This window comes from Austrofundulus limnaeus, unplaced genomic scaffold (assembly GCF_001266775.1).
Source record: "Austrofundulus limnaeus strain Quisiro unplaced genomic scaffold, Austrofundulus_limnaeus-1.0 Scaffold39, whole genome shotgun sequence".
Lineage (NCBI taxonomy): Eukaryota > Metazoa > Chordata > Actinopteri > Cyprinodontiformes > Rivulidae > Austrofundulus > Austrofundulus limnaeus.
In genome coordinates this window covers 237,341-250,219 of record NW_013952441.1, presented here as the reverse complement: position 1 = coordinate 250,219, position 12,879 = coordinate 237,341, and the positions used below count along the sequence as shown (strand labels likewise).

General features: G+C 39.2%; 1 protein-coding gene across 1 annotated transcript in view; it reads left to right on the top strand.

Moving 5' to 3' along the window:
* Positions 1-1,808: 1,808 nt before the first annotated feature.
* Positions 1,809-12,879, top strand: part of pald1a (phosphatase domain containing paladin 1a) — a gene marked incomplete in the record, with an annotated part of 42,272 nt that continues 31,201 nt past the window's right edge. Inside the window, 11 exon segments of the mRNA XM_014006975.1 lie at positions 1,809-2,028; positions 4,917-5,114; positions 5,302-5,404; positions 7,444-7,623; positions 8,263-8,427; positions 8,508-8,668; positions 10,589-10,664; positions 11,353-11,507; positions 11,650-11,746; positions 12,421-12,525; positions 12,772-12,867. Of these exon segments, the coding sequence (XP_013862429.1) occupies positions 1,967-2,028; positions 4,917-5,114; positions 5,302-5,404; positions 7,444-7,623; positions 8,263-8,427; positions 8,508-8,668; positions 10,589-10,664; positions 11,353-11,507; positions 11,650-11,746; positions 12,421-12,525; positions 12,772-12,867 (1,398 nt within the window).

Below are 12,879 nucleotides of genomic sequence, written 5' to 3'. Positions count from 1 at the left end.
TAAATGGGTCAGTTTTTCTCATACTTACTCTTTTTCACTGTTTGACTTGATCAAGACTTTTCTAAGATTTTACACAACAAAATAGGTAAAAGTGCGTAACTTGTACTATTATGGTAACGGGTCAATATCGGTATCGGTCAATATCGGTATCGGACATTTCTCAAAGTTGTAATATCGGTATCGTATCGGAAGTGAAAAAGTGATATCGGGACACCCCTAGTATTTTGTGAATCACCAAATAGTTTTTATTGAACATTTCAGAAAGTAGTCACGGGGTTGACATTTACAACTGATTACCTGATTCAGGATGGCCAAAGACACTGCACCTAACGTTATTTTCAAACTTTTTTAGGGGGTGRGAGATTATGTATTTTCCAGGCACATAAGCTGCGTTTCTATTGACCATGAAAATGCGCAAATTAGAATTTCGAAAATAAATTTGCTCAATGGAAACACATCAATTTCGAAAAAAACTTCCTTTTTTCGACAAAATGTTTTTGCCCTAGGATGAGGTGGTTTTTCGGCCATATTGAAGTTGGTGTTTTTTGCAAAACTGCAATGGAAACACTTTTTTCGCATCACGGGAGTCACGGGATCAACAACCGTCTGTTTCTACTGGCTAAAAAGACGACGATGAAGAAGACAACAGGAAGTAGAAGTAGTGAAATCAACAAGGTTGTAAAAGAAATTAGTAAACTCACAGACTACAATTTCCTAAAAACAGCATACGTAGCCACTCCCAAGTATAAGGGCCTGTCACTCGAAAGCCTCGATAAGATGCCGACGTCTCCTCTGATGGCTGATGATGAGCGCTAGTATTGTGGTAGCAATATGCTAAGTGTTTCCATCCATTGCTGCCATGTTGACTTTTCTTGAGAACAAATGTACTGTATTCACACATGACTTTAATAGCATTTCTTACYTAATGGAAACACCGCAATTGCRAAACTGTGTTTTTYGRCRTTAACAGAATATCGACAAAGTTTTGTGCACATTTGCAATGAAAACGCAGCTATAGTTCAGTTCTATATGACATCAAGTAGCTGCTACATTMAGTTGTTATGAAAATGATGTATACATAWATCAAAAATAAATTTGACTTTGCRTCATAGTCTATCTGAACAACTTGAAATTTGCCTCTGCCTCTTTAAAAACTTCCTACCATTTCTGACACTCCCACTTCACTAAGTCTTCACAGCAGTGATTTGGGGGAGGGGTGCTCTGTGGGGAGGAGCTAGGTACAACAGGCAGGGCTTTGTACCAACAAATTTGGCAGCTCCACATGGCTAACACAGGGCATTCAAGGATTTCTCAAACCTGCATGAACGAGTCAAAGYAACAYTCTGGGTATTATAAAATTATATAAAGCGCAAAAAATTTATCTTGCATAAAACTCCCACTTTAAGTAAAATGGCTACGTCTCATAAGATTTTAAGTTCAAACTTCGGCACGAAAAGCAGTGACCTGTTTGCATTCCTTCAAAGAATGTTAGGCCTTTAAATTTGTTCATTTTAAAGTAAAAAAAAAAGCAGAACTTTGAATTTGACTACAACCTGACAGATACTTACAATATAAAATTGTTGTAATAAATGCTGGAAAAAAAACACATTAAAACGGTTTGATCTTCTTTGTGCATAGCCTGTCCCTGAGAAAAGCAACACAACTTTTTTYGCCATCTGGCCACCAGATGTGCGACAGCTTCCTCCGGTCTCCTCCGTGGAGATTATAGTTTGCATGAGTCTACTTCCCAACATCAGACAGGAGATAGCACACAGTAGAGGAGGACGTCCACTGAAAACGAGACGCTTTATTTTTTTCTTTTTCTCTTTTGGTGAATGCCAAGCAGTCAGACACTCTGATTTCCCGTGGGGGGTGTTTCCCACCGTCGGGGGGTGGGTGACGGAATTCCAGAGAGGAGGATTTCTTTTTTAGATGTTTTGCCAAGTTCTCACACTCTCCTCGGACCATGGCGGAAAACAAGCAGCAAACAAACGGATCTGGGACTCCAGAACGCCTTTTATCTCATGCGTAAGATGTCATATTTGAGTCGATTGTTACACTTTGTAGATTTTATTTTATTTTTTCCACCCCTTCTTTTTCTTTTGGTGGCCACAGAACTATGGCAACACAGATGGTTTTGGTATGTGGCGAGAGCAGAAATAGATTTGGGCAGCTGAAGCAAAGTTTTCTTTAAAACGTGGGGTTTTCTTTCACTGAACTTGGGCAATAGTTTAGCCTTCTTTTGCTTTTCGTGCGTTCAACAAATTGTCTAGAATTGTGCTGCTTTGAAACTACAAAACATTAAAACTGCAAATGTTTTAAGTGTGCCAGGACACAAAGTAACAAATTGATGTGCGGTCTTTGCTACTTGTGAGAGGAGAACCTCTATTGACTCAAAAGCCTTTCTGAGTACAAGGTTGATCTGCCCACTCACCTCCAGACACAACAACTAGGAGGGTAGCTGTGACTCACCCACCACTTTTCTCTGCACAACAGATATATGTAGAGGTGCTTTAAGCTCAGATGATTAAAGTCAACCATTTCATTCATCTGAACTGTGTGACTGTATGACATCAAGTAGATTTTGATGTTTAATTGACTTGTGGGCTTTTTCAGCACAACAGTTTGCAAGACAGGCTGCTTCTCATGATCTAGTTTATATTTTTGCAATGGATTTGTGTATTCAGGCGTCTATTTCTGTTTGCGCTGAAGCTTCCTAACCAGCTGCATGTTAAAACAGATGTTTCGGCGCAGATTTGCTCCAGACTGTTGGGGTTGTCAGAGTGGTTGTCTGTTTATCTGCAGAGCTCTGCAGAAGGCTCGGTGTTTACTCAGATTAGTGGAGATTTGGTAGAAACTTGTGTCTGGCTTGTGTGAGCCTCGGAATCGCTTTTATGGTTAAAATGTACATATTTTCATAGTCAAGCAAACACAGACGCAAAGTTAATGATGTTTGTAAATTGTAAACCTAAAGTAGTCTGCACATTTTCTTAAGATCAATCATTTGCTGCTTTGTTTTATCATTTGAATACATATTTAGGGCTTAATTCTGGTATGAAAATGTCTGAAAAGAAAAAAATATATATACTGTATATAGTTGGTAGCTATGAATGACTTTAAACATAATAGGAGAAGATATTCTTTCCCTTATCAGTAGCCTTGTAAAATGACTCACTGATAAGAACAATTTGTTGTTTTTGCAGGTTTTCTTCCACCTAGTTTTTGTCTCGTCTTGTGTTTAAACAAGTCTCTTATCTTATTTCTCAGTTTTTACATCTGAGATTCCTCTCTTTGCACCATATTTCTTCCTGTCAGGAACGACGGCGGAGGAAAGCTGATGAAAACTTGCTTTTCCTATTTAAACCCAAGGATGTGTTTCAGGGTCCAACATTAAACAAGATGTTATTCAGTTGCTTTTATCTTTTTTGTTCAACCTTGGCTGTATTTAATCGTTTCTATCAAAAAGCATGACAGTATTTCTGAGTTTCAGTACTTGTAATTTCATTTGGAATGTTGGATTAATATTTTACACCTACTTTAAACTTCACAGGTATTGAATAAAAGGTAAAGGTTCACCTTTATATACTTTTTCAAAGCGTCGCTGCTGGGCCTCCTCCTCTTTTTTTTCCACATACATTTTAAGATGTCARACATCCTTTAAAAGGTTTTGCTGAGGTCAGGTTTTTGGTCACAGGCAGAAAGTAGGCGAGAAAATATAAAAAAATTGAGAAATTAGATGGATTAATAGGATTGTGGCAAATTATTTTAGTGAAAAACTCGGTCAATACTAATTTGTTTATTATGACCCCCGCACGCGAAGCGTGAGTGGGAGTCAAATTGTTTTCGTACTGTTATTTATTAATTTTTTTTTCAGTGATGTTTGGTCAACCGTAGCACAAAAACGGCCGCACCAATCAACATGAAATTTGGCAGGACGTAGATGAGTCTGACCTACACTGCGCCAGCCAACAGTTTTACGATAGACCCCATATTTGAGGAGGGGGCTCCATCCAAAAAGGGGGTGTCTGGATATGCAAAAAGGCTTATAACTCAGAAAGTGTTAAACATAGAAACTTCAGATTTCTTTTGTTGTTTAGCTCTGATGAAGCTCTATCCATCAGGCCCACCAATCAGTGCCCCCCCCAGACCCCCACTTTATTTGAAAAAGGGGTATCTGGACATACTAAAATGGTTATTGCTCAAAAACTATTAAACATAGGAGCTGTTTAGCTGTAGGTTGTTTAGCTCTGATGAAGGGCTATCCATCAAGTCAACCAATGCCCCTACCCCCCCAAAAGACCCCCACCCAAACCACTACAATTTTGGGATGCACCTAGTAGCATGACATTTATTAGGAATAAAGACTTCTGAGTTCTGGTGCATTTGTGTGTGCGGGGGGGTCATTATGTTACCACTATGTGGTGTCTAGTTTGTTTACTGTTCAGTATCAGATTTCTTGTTTTCATGTGTTTTTTCANACATTTATTAGGAATAAAGACTTCTGAGTTCTGGTGCATTTGTGCGTGCGGGGGTGATTATGTTACCGCTATGCGGTATCTAGTTCCCTTAATTATAATTATCTGTGCAGAATTATACAAGAACTTAATCGTTCTTTTGCAAAACCTCTGCAAGCAGAACCAACTTTTTTTGAAAAAGTTATTTATTTATTTTTTTTACATGAATGTGATTTCAATTTTTCATACAGCGTGAAAAAACCAACGCATTTTTTAAATCACATCATTGTCGATGTGTGAGACATTTCCTCCAAGTGTCCTTTTACACCTTAAAACTCTTTTCATGTGTTCTCACACTCCAAATATACAGTTATTCGGTGTTGCCGCTGTGTGCATACTTTTAAGTTTATATGCGAGTGGGTTTGTTTCCTGTTTCTGAGTCCGCTGCGATGTCATTCACAGCAGCGTGTGGAGCATGGGTACAACTGCCAGCGCTGCACCCCAACCTGTTTATGTAGCGTCGCCGCTTGAGAGTGTCCATGGCAACGGGATGGCAGACAGCAGGCAGTCTTTAAGTATCAGTCCCTTCCCTACGGTCAGCATCCATAACAGCAAGGCCAAGTCCATTATCACCAACAAAGTTGCACCGGTCGTCATCACGTAAGTTCCTCCTCCAAAGTGCGTTCTCGCAGTTTGGTGTTAATTCTGTTTGATCACCGCAGCAGCATCCCCCTCAACCCTTAGGCGAAATGTTTGCCTCTTTTATCATCTCTTTTGTCACTTTAGGTTCAGCAAACACAAACTGGTGATTGGACTGACCTTTTCTTTTTTAAATCTTGTTTTAAAGGTATAATTGCAGACAAGAATTCCAGATTCACGATGACATCCTCAAGGCCAACTACAAAGTTGGTCGGATATCGGACTCCATGCCTGAGCACTACCTTGTGAAGGTAAGGACAAATTGCAACCTTATTTAGTTCCGACAAAGCACCACCAAATCACAGAAAGTTGCTGAATCAGCTCACTTGTCTTTATGTTGGCTCTTTTCACATCTACGTGTCCAAATGTCAGAGTGGTGCTGGAACATTGTCATGCGTTATTTTATGAACACGGTCAGCCATTGAAACAGAACCTTTGTCTGCCCCCRTTGAGACTTTGATCTGCTCTGTCACTTCTGCTGTGATCGTTTCAACATTAGGGTTAGCCCACAGCTTCTGTTTATATGTGTGAAAAGGTCAGATATATATTTTTTTACCCAAGAACATGTCTATAAAAAGTGTATTTTCCTCTTTGTTCTGACCACATCTACTCAAGGCTTTGTTTTTGTGAAAGTGATTAGTTTGTGCAGCTGAAAAGTTGGTTTCAAATCTGCTTCAACCCAACATTTTGACTATTACGGCAGAAATGCAGACAATTCAACTCACTTACAAGGACTAAAATGACTTAACTTTAATATGCCTTTAAAAACTTTTCTATAAAACAAGGTGCCCAAACATTTTTGATGCGGGCCAAATGCAGTAATATAATACACGAAATACAAATACTTTTTAAGTAAAGTTCTTTATTTTTAACAATTAAGCTAGCAGCCAGTGTGGTGACCCACTTTTGGAGAAAGTCTGCCATATGCTCAAGTAGCAAAAGCTCATGGGACATTTAATAAATTGATAAAATATGAGTTTTTGTGGCCTTATAAAGTGTGAAAATCTACATGTGTGGTTAAATCTAATCTAAATATCTCTTGTTACTTGTATTTCATACTTCATGTTTAATCTTAATATATCAAAGATAAAGTCAACACCATGAGTAAAAACTATCTGCACTACAGTCTCTTATATAGTCACTGGTCCAATGGATGAAATGACTAAGTGGAAATACTGTTTCTACACAGAACGACAGGTTAGCCAAGTAATTACTCAACTGCTGGTGGGCCAAATCAAATGGCTTGGTGGGCCATATTTGGCCCGCGGGCCCCACTTTGGGCTCCTCTGCTATAAAATTTCCAAAATAAATCGAAACCTGTTGTAGAACTGTAGCCATTTCATGATTTTGGTATTTTTTATGGATTACTTAATAAATTTACCTCTCAGTAATTTACTCTTTAAAGTTTAAAGACTCTGGAAAATCTTCTACAGTTGTGGGCTACTAGCTGAAAATCATCACCAAGCTGAAAATCAGCCCTTGTCTAAATCTCATAACAGTTAAAAAATGTTGTTTTGCATGGCTTCCAGGCGCCAATCAGAAATGWCACCAGATGGCCCAAACAAATGTCCATCTTCTTGTCTGAAATTTCCTGCCCAGCCATCAGTGGCACAATAAGAGCATGCCTCTTAAAGTGTACAGTTAATTTTGCCATCATTTGTGCTAGTGTGCATAAAAAAACACACATATGACTCACTGCATCCTTTTTAGTGTATGCATGGCTTCYCTTAATGGACTTCAAAAGCAACAGATGCACATGGTGTATCATTGTGTTCAGAATAAAATTGCCTGTCTGAWATGAGAGTCCTCTTTGAGGTTATTTACAGATGGGTTGAGGTAGAAATGGCAGAAAGGGGGCATGCACGTATCGCAGCACACTTTTGTTGGATGTTAGAGCCGATAGATGCAACAWAAAGCTGAAATTACATCAAGTAAATTATTAAAAAAGCATATTCTGTTTTTAATTACTGGGTCAATGGATGTTCAAGACCTTTGACATTAAAGTTGGACAGTTTCTTTGTGAAAAATATTACTTGAAAAATCGCCTTCATAAATAAGTGACTTCAATTTTGAAATTTTCCTTATTGTTGTTGACATGATTGTACCCAATAAAGGTGAAAAGCAAGAGGTTGAACATGTTCAGACAACATAATAGCTGGACTGTTTCAAATGTGTTAGTTGCAAACTAAAAACTAAATTTTAGCTGTGAATCAGTGTTTTGTACACAAATWRTAAAATGTCAGGATCATGTTCTTGGAAAAATATAAATTACTGTTACATGTGTCTGCAGGGGGAGTACTTCATGGTTCAGGATGCGAACAGCAAAGCAGATGTCCTCAACACCACGAGCAGCTACGGAGCACCCAATTTCCGTCAAGTGAAGGGAGCCTACCCGCTATATGGGATGGGTCAGCCCAGCCTCAGTGGTTTCAAACAGGTTCTGCAGAAACTCCAAGCACAAGGACAAGAGGTTAAATCCTAATCTTTTGCAAATATTTAAGTTCTTTAAATGTCTCTTTTCCCTTTTATTAGAGATTTTGTAGCCTCTTTCTTGCAGTCATTTTTCTTATGCAGCAAATTCATGATTTTCCGGTAAAATCGAGCCCCTGTTTAAGTCGCATTTGGTTGCTGAACCATTCAAGCGTGTATCGCTGCACTTGCTGCACCTCCAGTTCACGCATACTTGCCAGCTCAGTTCTGTGACTGCCTTGGTCRTCGGTTTGGAGCGCTAACCGCATCACAAATCAATGTTGACTTCCCCCTCATTCTCCCACTTTCATTTCACTCGTGAAAGCGATGCAGGGAGAAGGTGTCTCTGGCCCGGCTTTAAACTGTTGTGTGAAAGGGGGCTGGTGTTGTCAGTAAATATTTGCAGACTCAAGGACTCAGAGGAGGCATTGGTTTAATCGTAAAACTGAGCAAACTTGTTGCCATGCGGGGTCACTAGAAAATACTGCACTAACAGCAGATAATATCTGTCTAATTGAAATTTCACCATTAGGTCTCCTGAAACATTTCGTATGACAACATTGTTTTTCAGGTATGGCACAGTCAGTGGAGAGAATGAATATATTGCTTGACACCTTTCCTGCTGTGCTTTTGCGAACAGGAGATAATATTCTTCTGCGTAAGAGAAGAGCCAGTGGTGTTTCTCCACAAGGATGACGACTTTGTGCCATACACCCCCCGGAGGAAGGAAAATCTCCATGAGAACCTTCATGGGCTGGGGAAAAAAGAGACAGGGGAGCACCTGGAGCTGACCATCAGAAACGAGGTCTCAAATATACAATAACTCAGTGTCTAAACAAAAGATTTTAACRCTATAATAATTACTAATAATCCCGTCTTCCTCAGCTTCACGACTTTGCCAAGCTCAACGAAAACGTCTTCTACGTCTACAACGACATTGAGTTCTTTAAAGACGAGCCCCAGAAGATATCGATCGCGTGTGAGGAGGACATCCACGTGACTGAAGAGGTCTATAAGAGGCCGATGTTCACCATGCAGGGATACAGGTTGTTTATATTGTCACATTAAGCCAAGTAGCTCACAAATAATTGCTTTGTTTTATCTAGGCTTGGGGGGTATGTGTCTTACGTCACGTGAGGTGAAGCACCAAATTTCYACAAGGCTGCTATGAAAACTGGGACATGAGCATTCAGGGCTCTTTTAGAAGAGGCCCCATAATATTACTGATGCATTTTCTGACTACCTCAGCTCATTTGAAAGACAAACTGGGGAAAGTGGTGCAGAGACACCACCGTCTGTTGTGCCTCATAACCTATGAGCAAGGTAAAAAACAAACAAGAAAACTTCAKAGCAAGTTAGTGACAGACGTTGCTCGTCGTTTCCTGAAAAGGTGGGCCGGTGTAGTGCTGACTGACAGCTTCAGGGACCAACCAGCTGCGGGTTTCTTAAGTCATACAAAYACAGCAGTATTTTCTAAAGGTTATACTGATACTTCAATCATATACTACATATACTTATATGAACWTGATCAATACTGCCCAAGTCTAGTTTTAATAGTTTCTGTAGAGGACGTAGGACCTAAAGATCGTTCTATCCTGTCAGTTGATGGATTGACGTAACTGTACTTCCTTTTGTGTGAATGTGTTTTTCTCAAAGACGAGTTCTGAAAAGGATCCACGATTAGTTGTAACATTACACTTTATTTGATAAACATAAATTTTAACTGTAAAATAAAGACTGTAAAAATACTGTAGGATGTTCAGTTTTTATCATTTTTAAACTGAAAATTTAAAAATATATTACACAGACGGGGCCATTTTATTTACACGCAAAGCATTCTGGGTAAATGATGACGTGGATAGGTCCTCGGTGCGAGGCTGCTAGCGAGCTATATCCACCATGAAGGTTAATCTTGGACAATATCTGACGATTGGCTCTTTTAAATAAAACCAGAGAGCGTTGACAGAGAGGAGAAGGTAGAAATGACTCAGTCTACAACTGAAAATATAGATGGAGGACAACAGAGCTGCTTCATGGAAGAAGAACCTCAGCTTAGCCTGTTTGCTTTAGCACTAGCCCCAACGCTATCACTATATATATGTATTAGCTCAGAGCCACACATTCTCCTCTCGTCACTGAGGTCCTCCATCCACATGACAGAGAGGGGAGCACAAAAATGACTCAGCTGCAACTGAAAATATGGATGGAGGACCTCAGTTTAGCTTGTTTGTCATGCTAGCACTGAGCTAATACATATAAGGCWATATAGCTTTGGCACTATCGCGAAGGCTAACWGGCTAAGCTGAGGTTCTTCTTCCATGAAGCAGCTCTGTTGTCCTCCATCTATATTTTCAGTTACAGGCTGAGTCATTTCTACCTTCTCCTCTCTGTCAACGCTCTCTGGTTTCATTTAAAAGATTTGATCATCAGATATTGCCCAAGATTAACCTTCAGGGTGGATATAGCTCACTCACACCGAGGACCTATCCACGTCATCATTTACCCAGAACGCTTTGTGTGTAAATAAAATGGGTCTGTCCGTGTTAAAATATATTTAAAAAAAATTACAAAACTAAACAGCTACAGTATTTTTACAGTCTTTATTTTACTGTTAAAATATATGTTTATCAAATAAAGTTAATCTTGTTACAACTAATCAGGAATCCCTTGAAGATATTGCTCTTGATGTTGACACGTTGTAGATGAAACATGTTGATGTTTGGAAACAAGTTGAAATTTCAGGCATTTATGTTTTTAAGGGACCATTATTGAGCTTGTCATTCAACTCCCATCCCATAATTCCTTGTCATACTAGTTTTTACCCGACTAGATTAGTAAACACAACAAGAGGAAGCTCAAGTCTTGAGGTTTTGTTTATGTGCAGTACGCTCTGACCTACATAAGGGGAATATTGACACAACATGGACTTCAGGTTTAACTCTGTGCCACAATCTGTTGTACTGCAGGTACTACAGATTACCACTACCAACAGAGGGAGCGCCACTGGAAGAAGACTTTGATGCATTTGTTAACATACTCAGGGTAAGCACTTGTAAAGATGTCTATCGTGGTCCAAGTTCACCAATTAAATTCCCCGTTTGGCTTWGCTTTTTGTGTTGCTATAGAAGTTATTTATGAYTAAAGTACCGGAGGGTATCTGGGTTCTCTCACTCTGATGGTGAGAAGGTCACACTGGCTTTATTTAACCCACATTAAATCCCTCCTATGTGCAGTACATCACCTTATAAATATAATATCTTAATAAAAGAGACCGTAACCAGTTTGTGTCTGTTCTTCAGTCATCCGCTCGGTCTGGTTTCTGTCCTGCCCTTCACTCATGCAGGATGTTTTCTTCCTCTCATTTTTTTGCCCTTTTTTGGCCTGACTTTCTGCAGCCGGTCGAGTTCCCTGTGATTGGATTGTGGTTCCCTGTCTTTATTTGTTTTTTGTTTTTTTTTATTATTTTTGGGGATTGCAGCTTTAATGTCAAACTTTATATTTTATATGTAAGTTGTTTGATAAAATGTTGATTAATCTATAACATTGAGTTTCAGAATGTGAATCCTAATCACCTAGTCTTGTCACTGGTAATGTTTGTAAACACGTTGCGAAAACTATGCTTCACATCCCTTCAAGATCCTTAGTTATGTGATTTTTATTTCCCTTTACAGCCTGTAACAATGCCACCTCTCTTCTCTCATGTTTTTTTTTTTTTTTTTTTGCATTGTAGGAGAGCCCCAGCTTGTCTCTGGACCACAGCACATCCCGGCAGCTTCCTACTCTGCTCTTCAGCTGCCAGGTGGGCGTCGGACGCACCAACCTCGCTATGATCCTGGGCACGTTAGTCATGAACCGCCTCAGTGGAGGCTCGCAGCCACCATCCCAGTAAGAGCTCCGCATTAAATAAATCTGCGAAACAAAGATCGCCACAAGTTCATTTTATTTTATTTGCCACGCTTGTGTAATAATTAATACAATACAATCCACTTGTTGAAACGTGACGTGAGATTTTTGTTCTGTGTTGCAGAGATGAGGAGGCAGCCACTTCAGAGCCCAAACCCCTATTTCAGGTCATTCAGTGTCTGATCAATAGGTTGCCTAATGGACAGCAGATCATGGAAGAGGTAATGCATCTATTGAGCATAAAAACATTAAAAAAAATATATGTACTGGAAAATGGCCACAAAAATAGATTTGGATTTAAGGGAAAAAAAAMMCCATAAAATTAGCAGAATGTTACAAAAGCAGCACTAAAATCAAATTGCTCTTAATTTCTTTCTATTTCTGCCACACAGCCAGAGTTCAAACAGTAGAAATCAGTTCCTTCAACTTACAGAAAATGAGTCATCAGAGCTGGCTATCAGGAACGAGCTCCATCTGACATTAGTAGCTGCAGCCTGGAGAGCAGCGGTGATAGAAGCAGAGCTAATTAACATAATTTTTTTCATGCATGTGAAATCAGGCAAAGGTATAGAGGTGCATTTAAGAGGCTGTTCAGATGTGCCATCAGCATGCACACTCGAATGTGTCTTGAGTGAGCACCTGTGGTCAGACGGCAGCTTTATATGCAAATAAACCTAGTTTTTGTTACACATCTGCTGTTCGTAAGGAACAAATAAGATGTTGATTGGTCTGTGAATGTTTAGTTTTATTTTATACCTATTAAGCTTTGATTTAATCCACCAGGATCATTTGTTTTAATATACAGGGTAAAGCAAGGGATAAATATCCATGTTCTTTTAAAGACATGTCTTTTTACTCTGGTTAATTTCCCTTTTTTATTTTTCATTTTTTGCAGGTTGACCATGCCATTACCATGTGTTCAGAAATGCACAACATCAAAGAAGAAATATATGAAAACAAGAGTAAACTTGAAGGGATTGGAGAAGATTATCAAATTCAGGTTAGTGATCATCTTTTTATTTTTGTCAGATTACAGCCCTAAATGAGTTGTTCTCAATTAAAAAAAAGGTGTCTGGACATTTTCAAAGGATGATGTTGATCCTTATCAATAAGGGGTTCTAAAATGCTTTTGTTTTTTCCCCATTTATCAAGAGAACAAAGCTTGACGTCTCTGACTCAAGAGCATGGACTCTTTACTGGAGCAACTACCACAAACAGATAATAAATTTATCTTTAAATCTCMTAGGGAAGCAGCACCAAAGACTACTTTCTCAACAGAACAATGCAGAGCCTGGAGCGCTACTTCTACTTGATTGTATTTAATGCCTACCTTCACGAACAGGTACATTTCTTT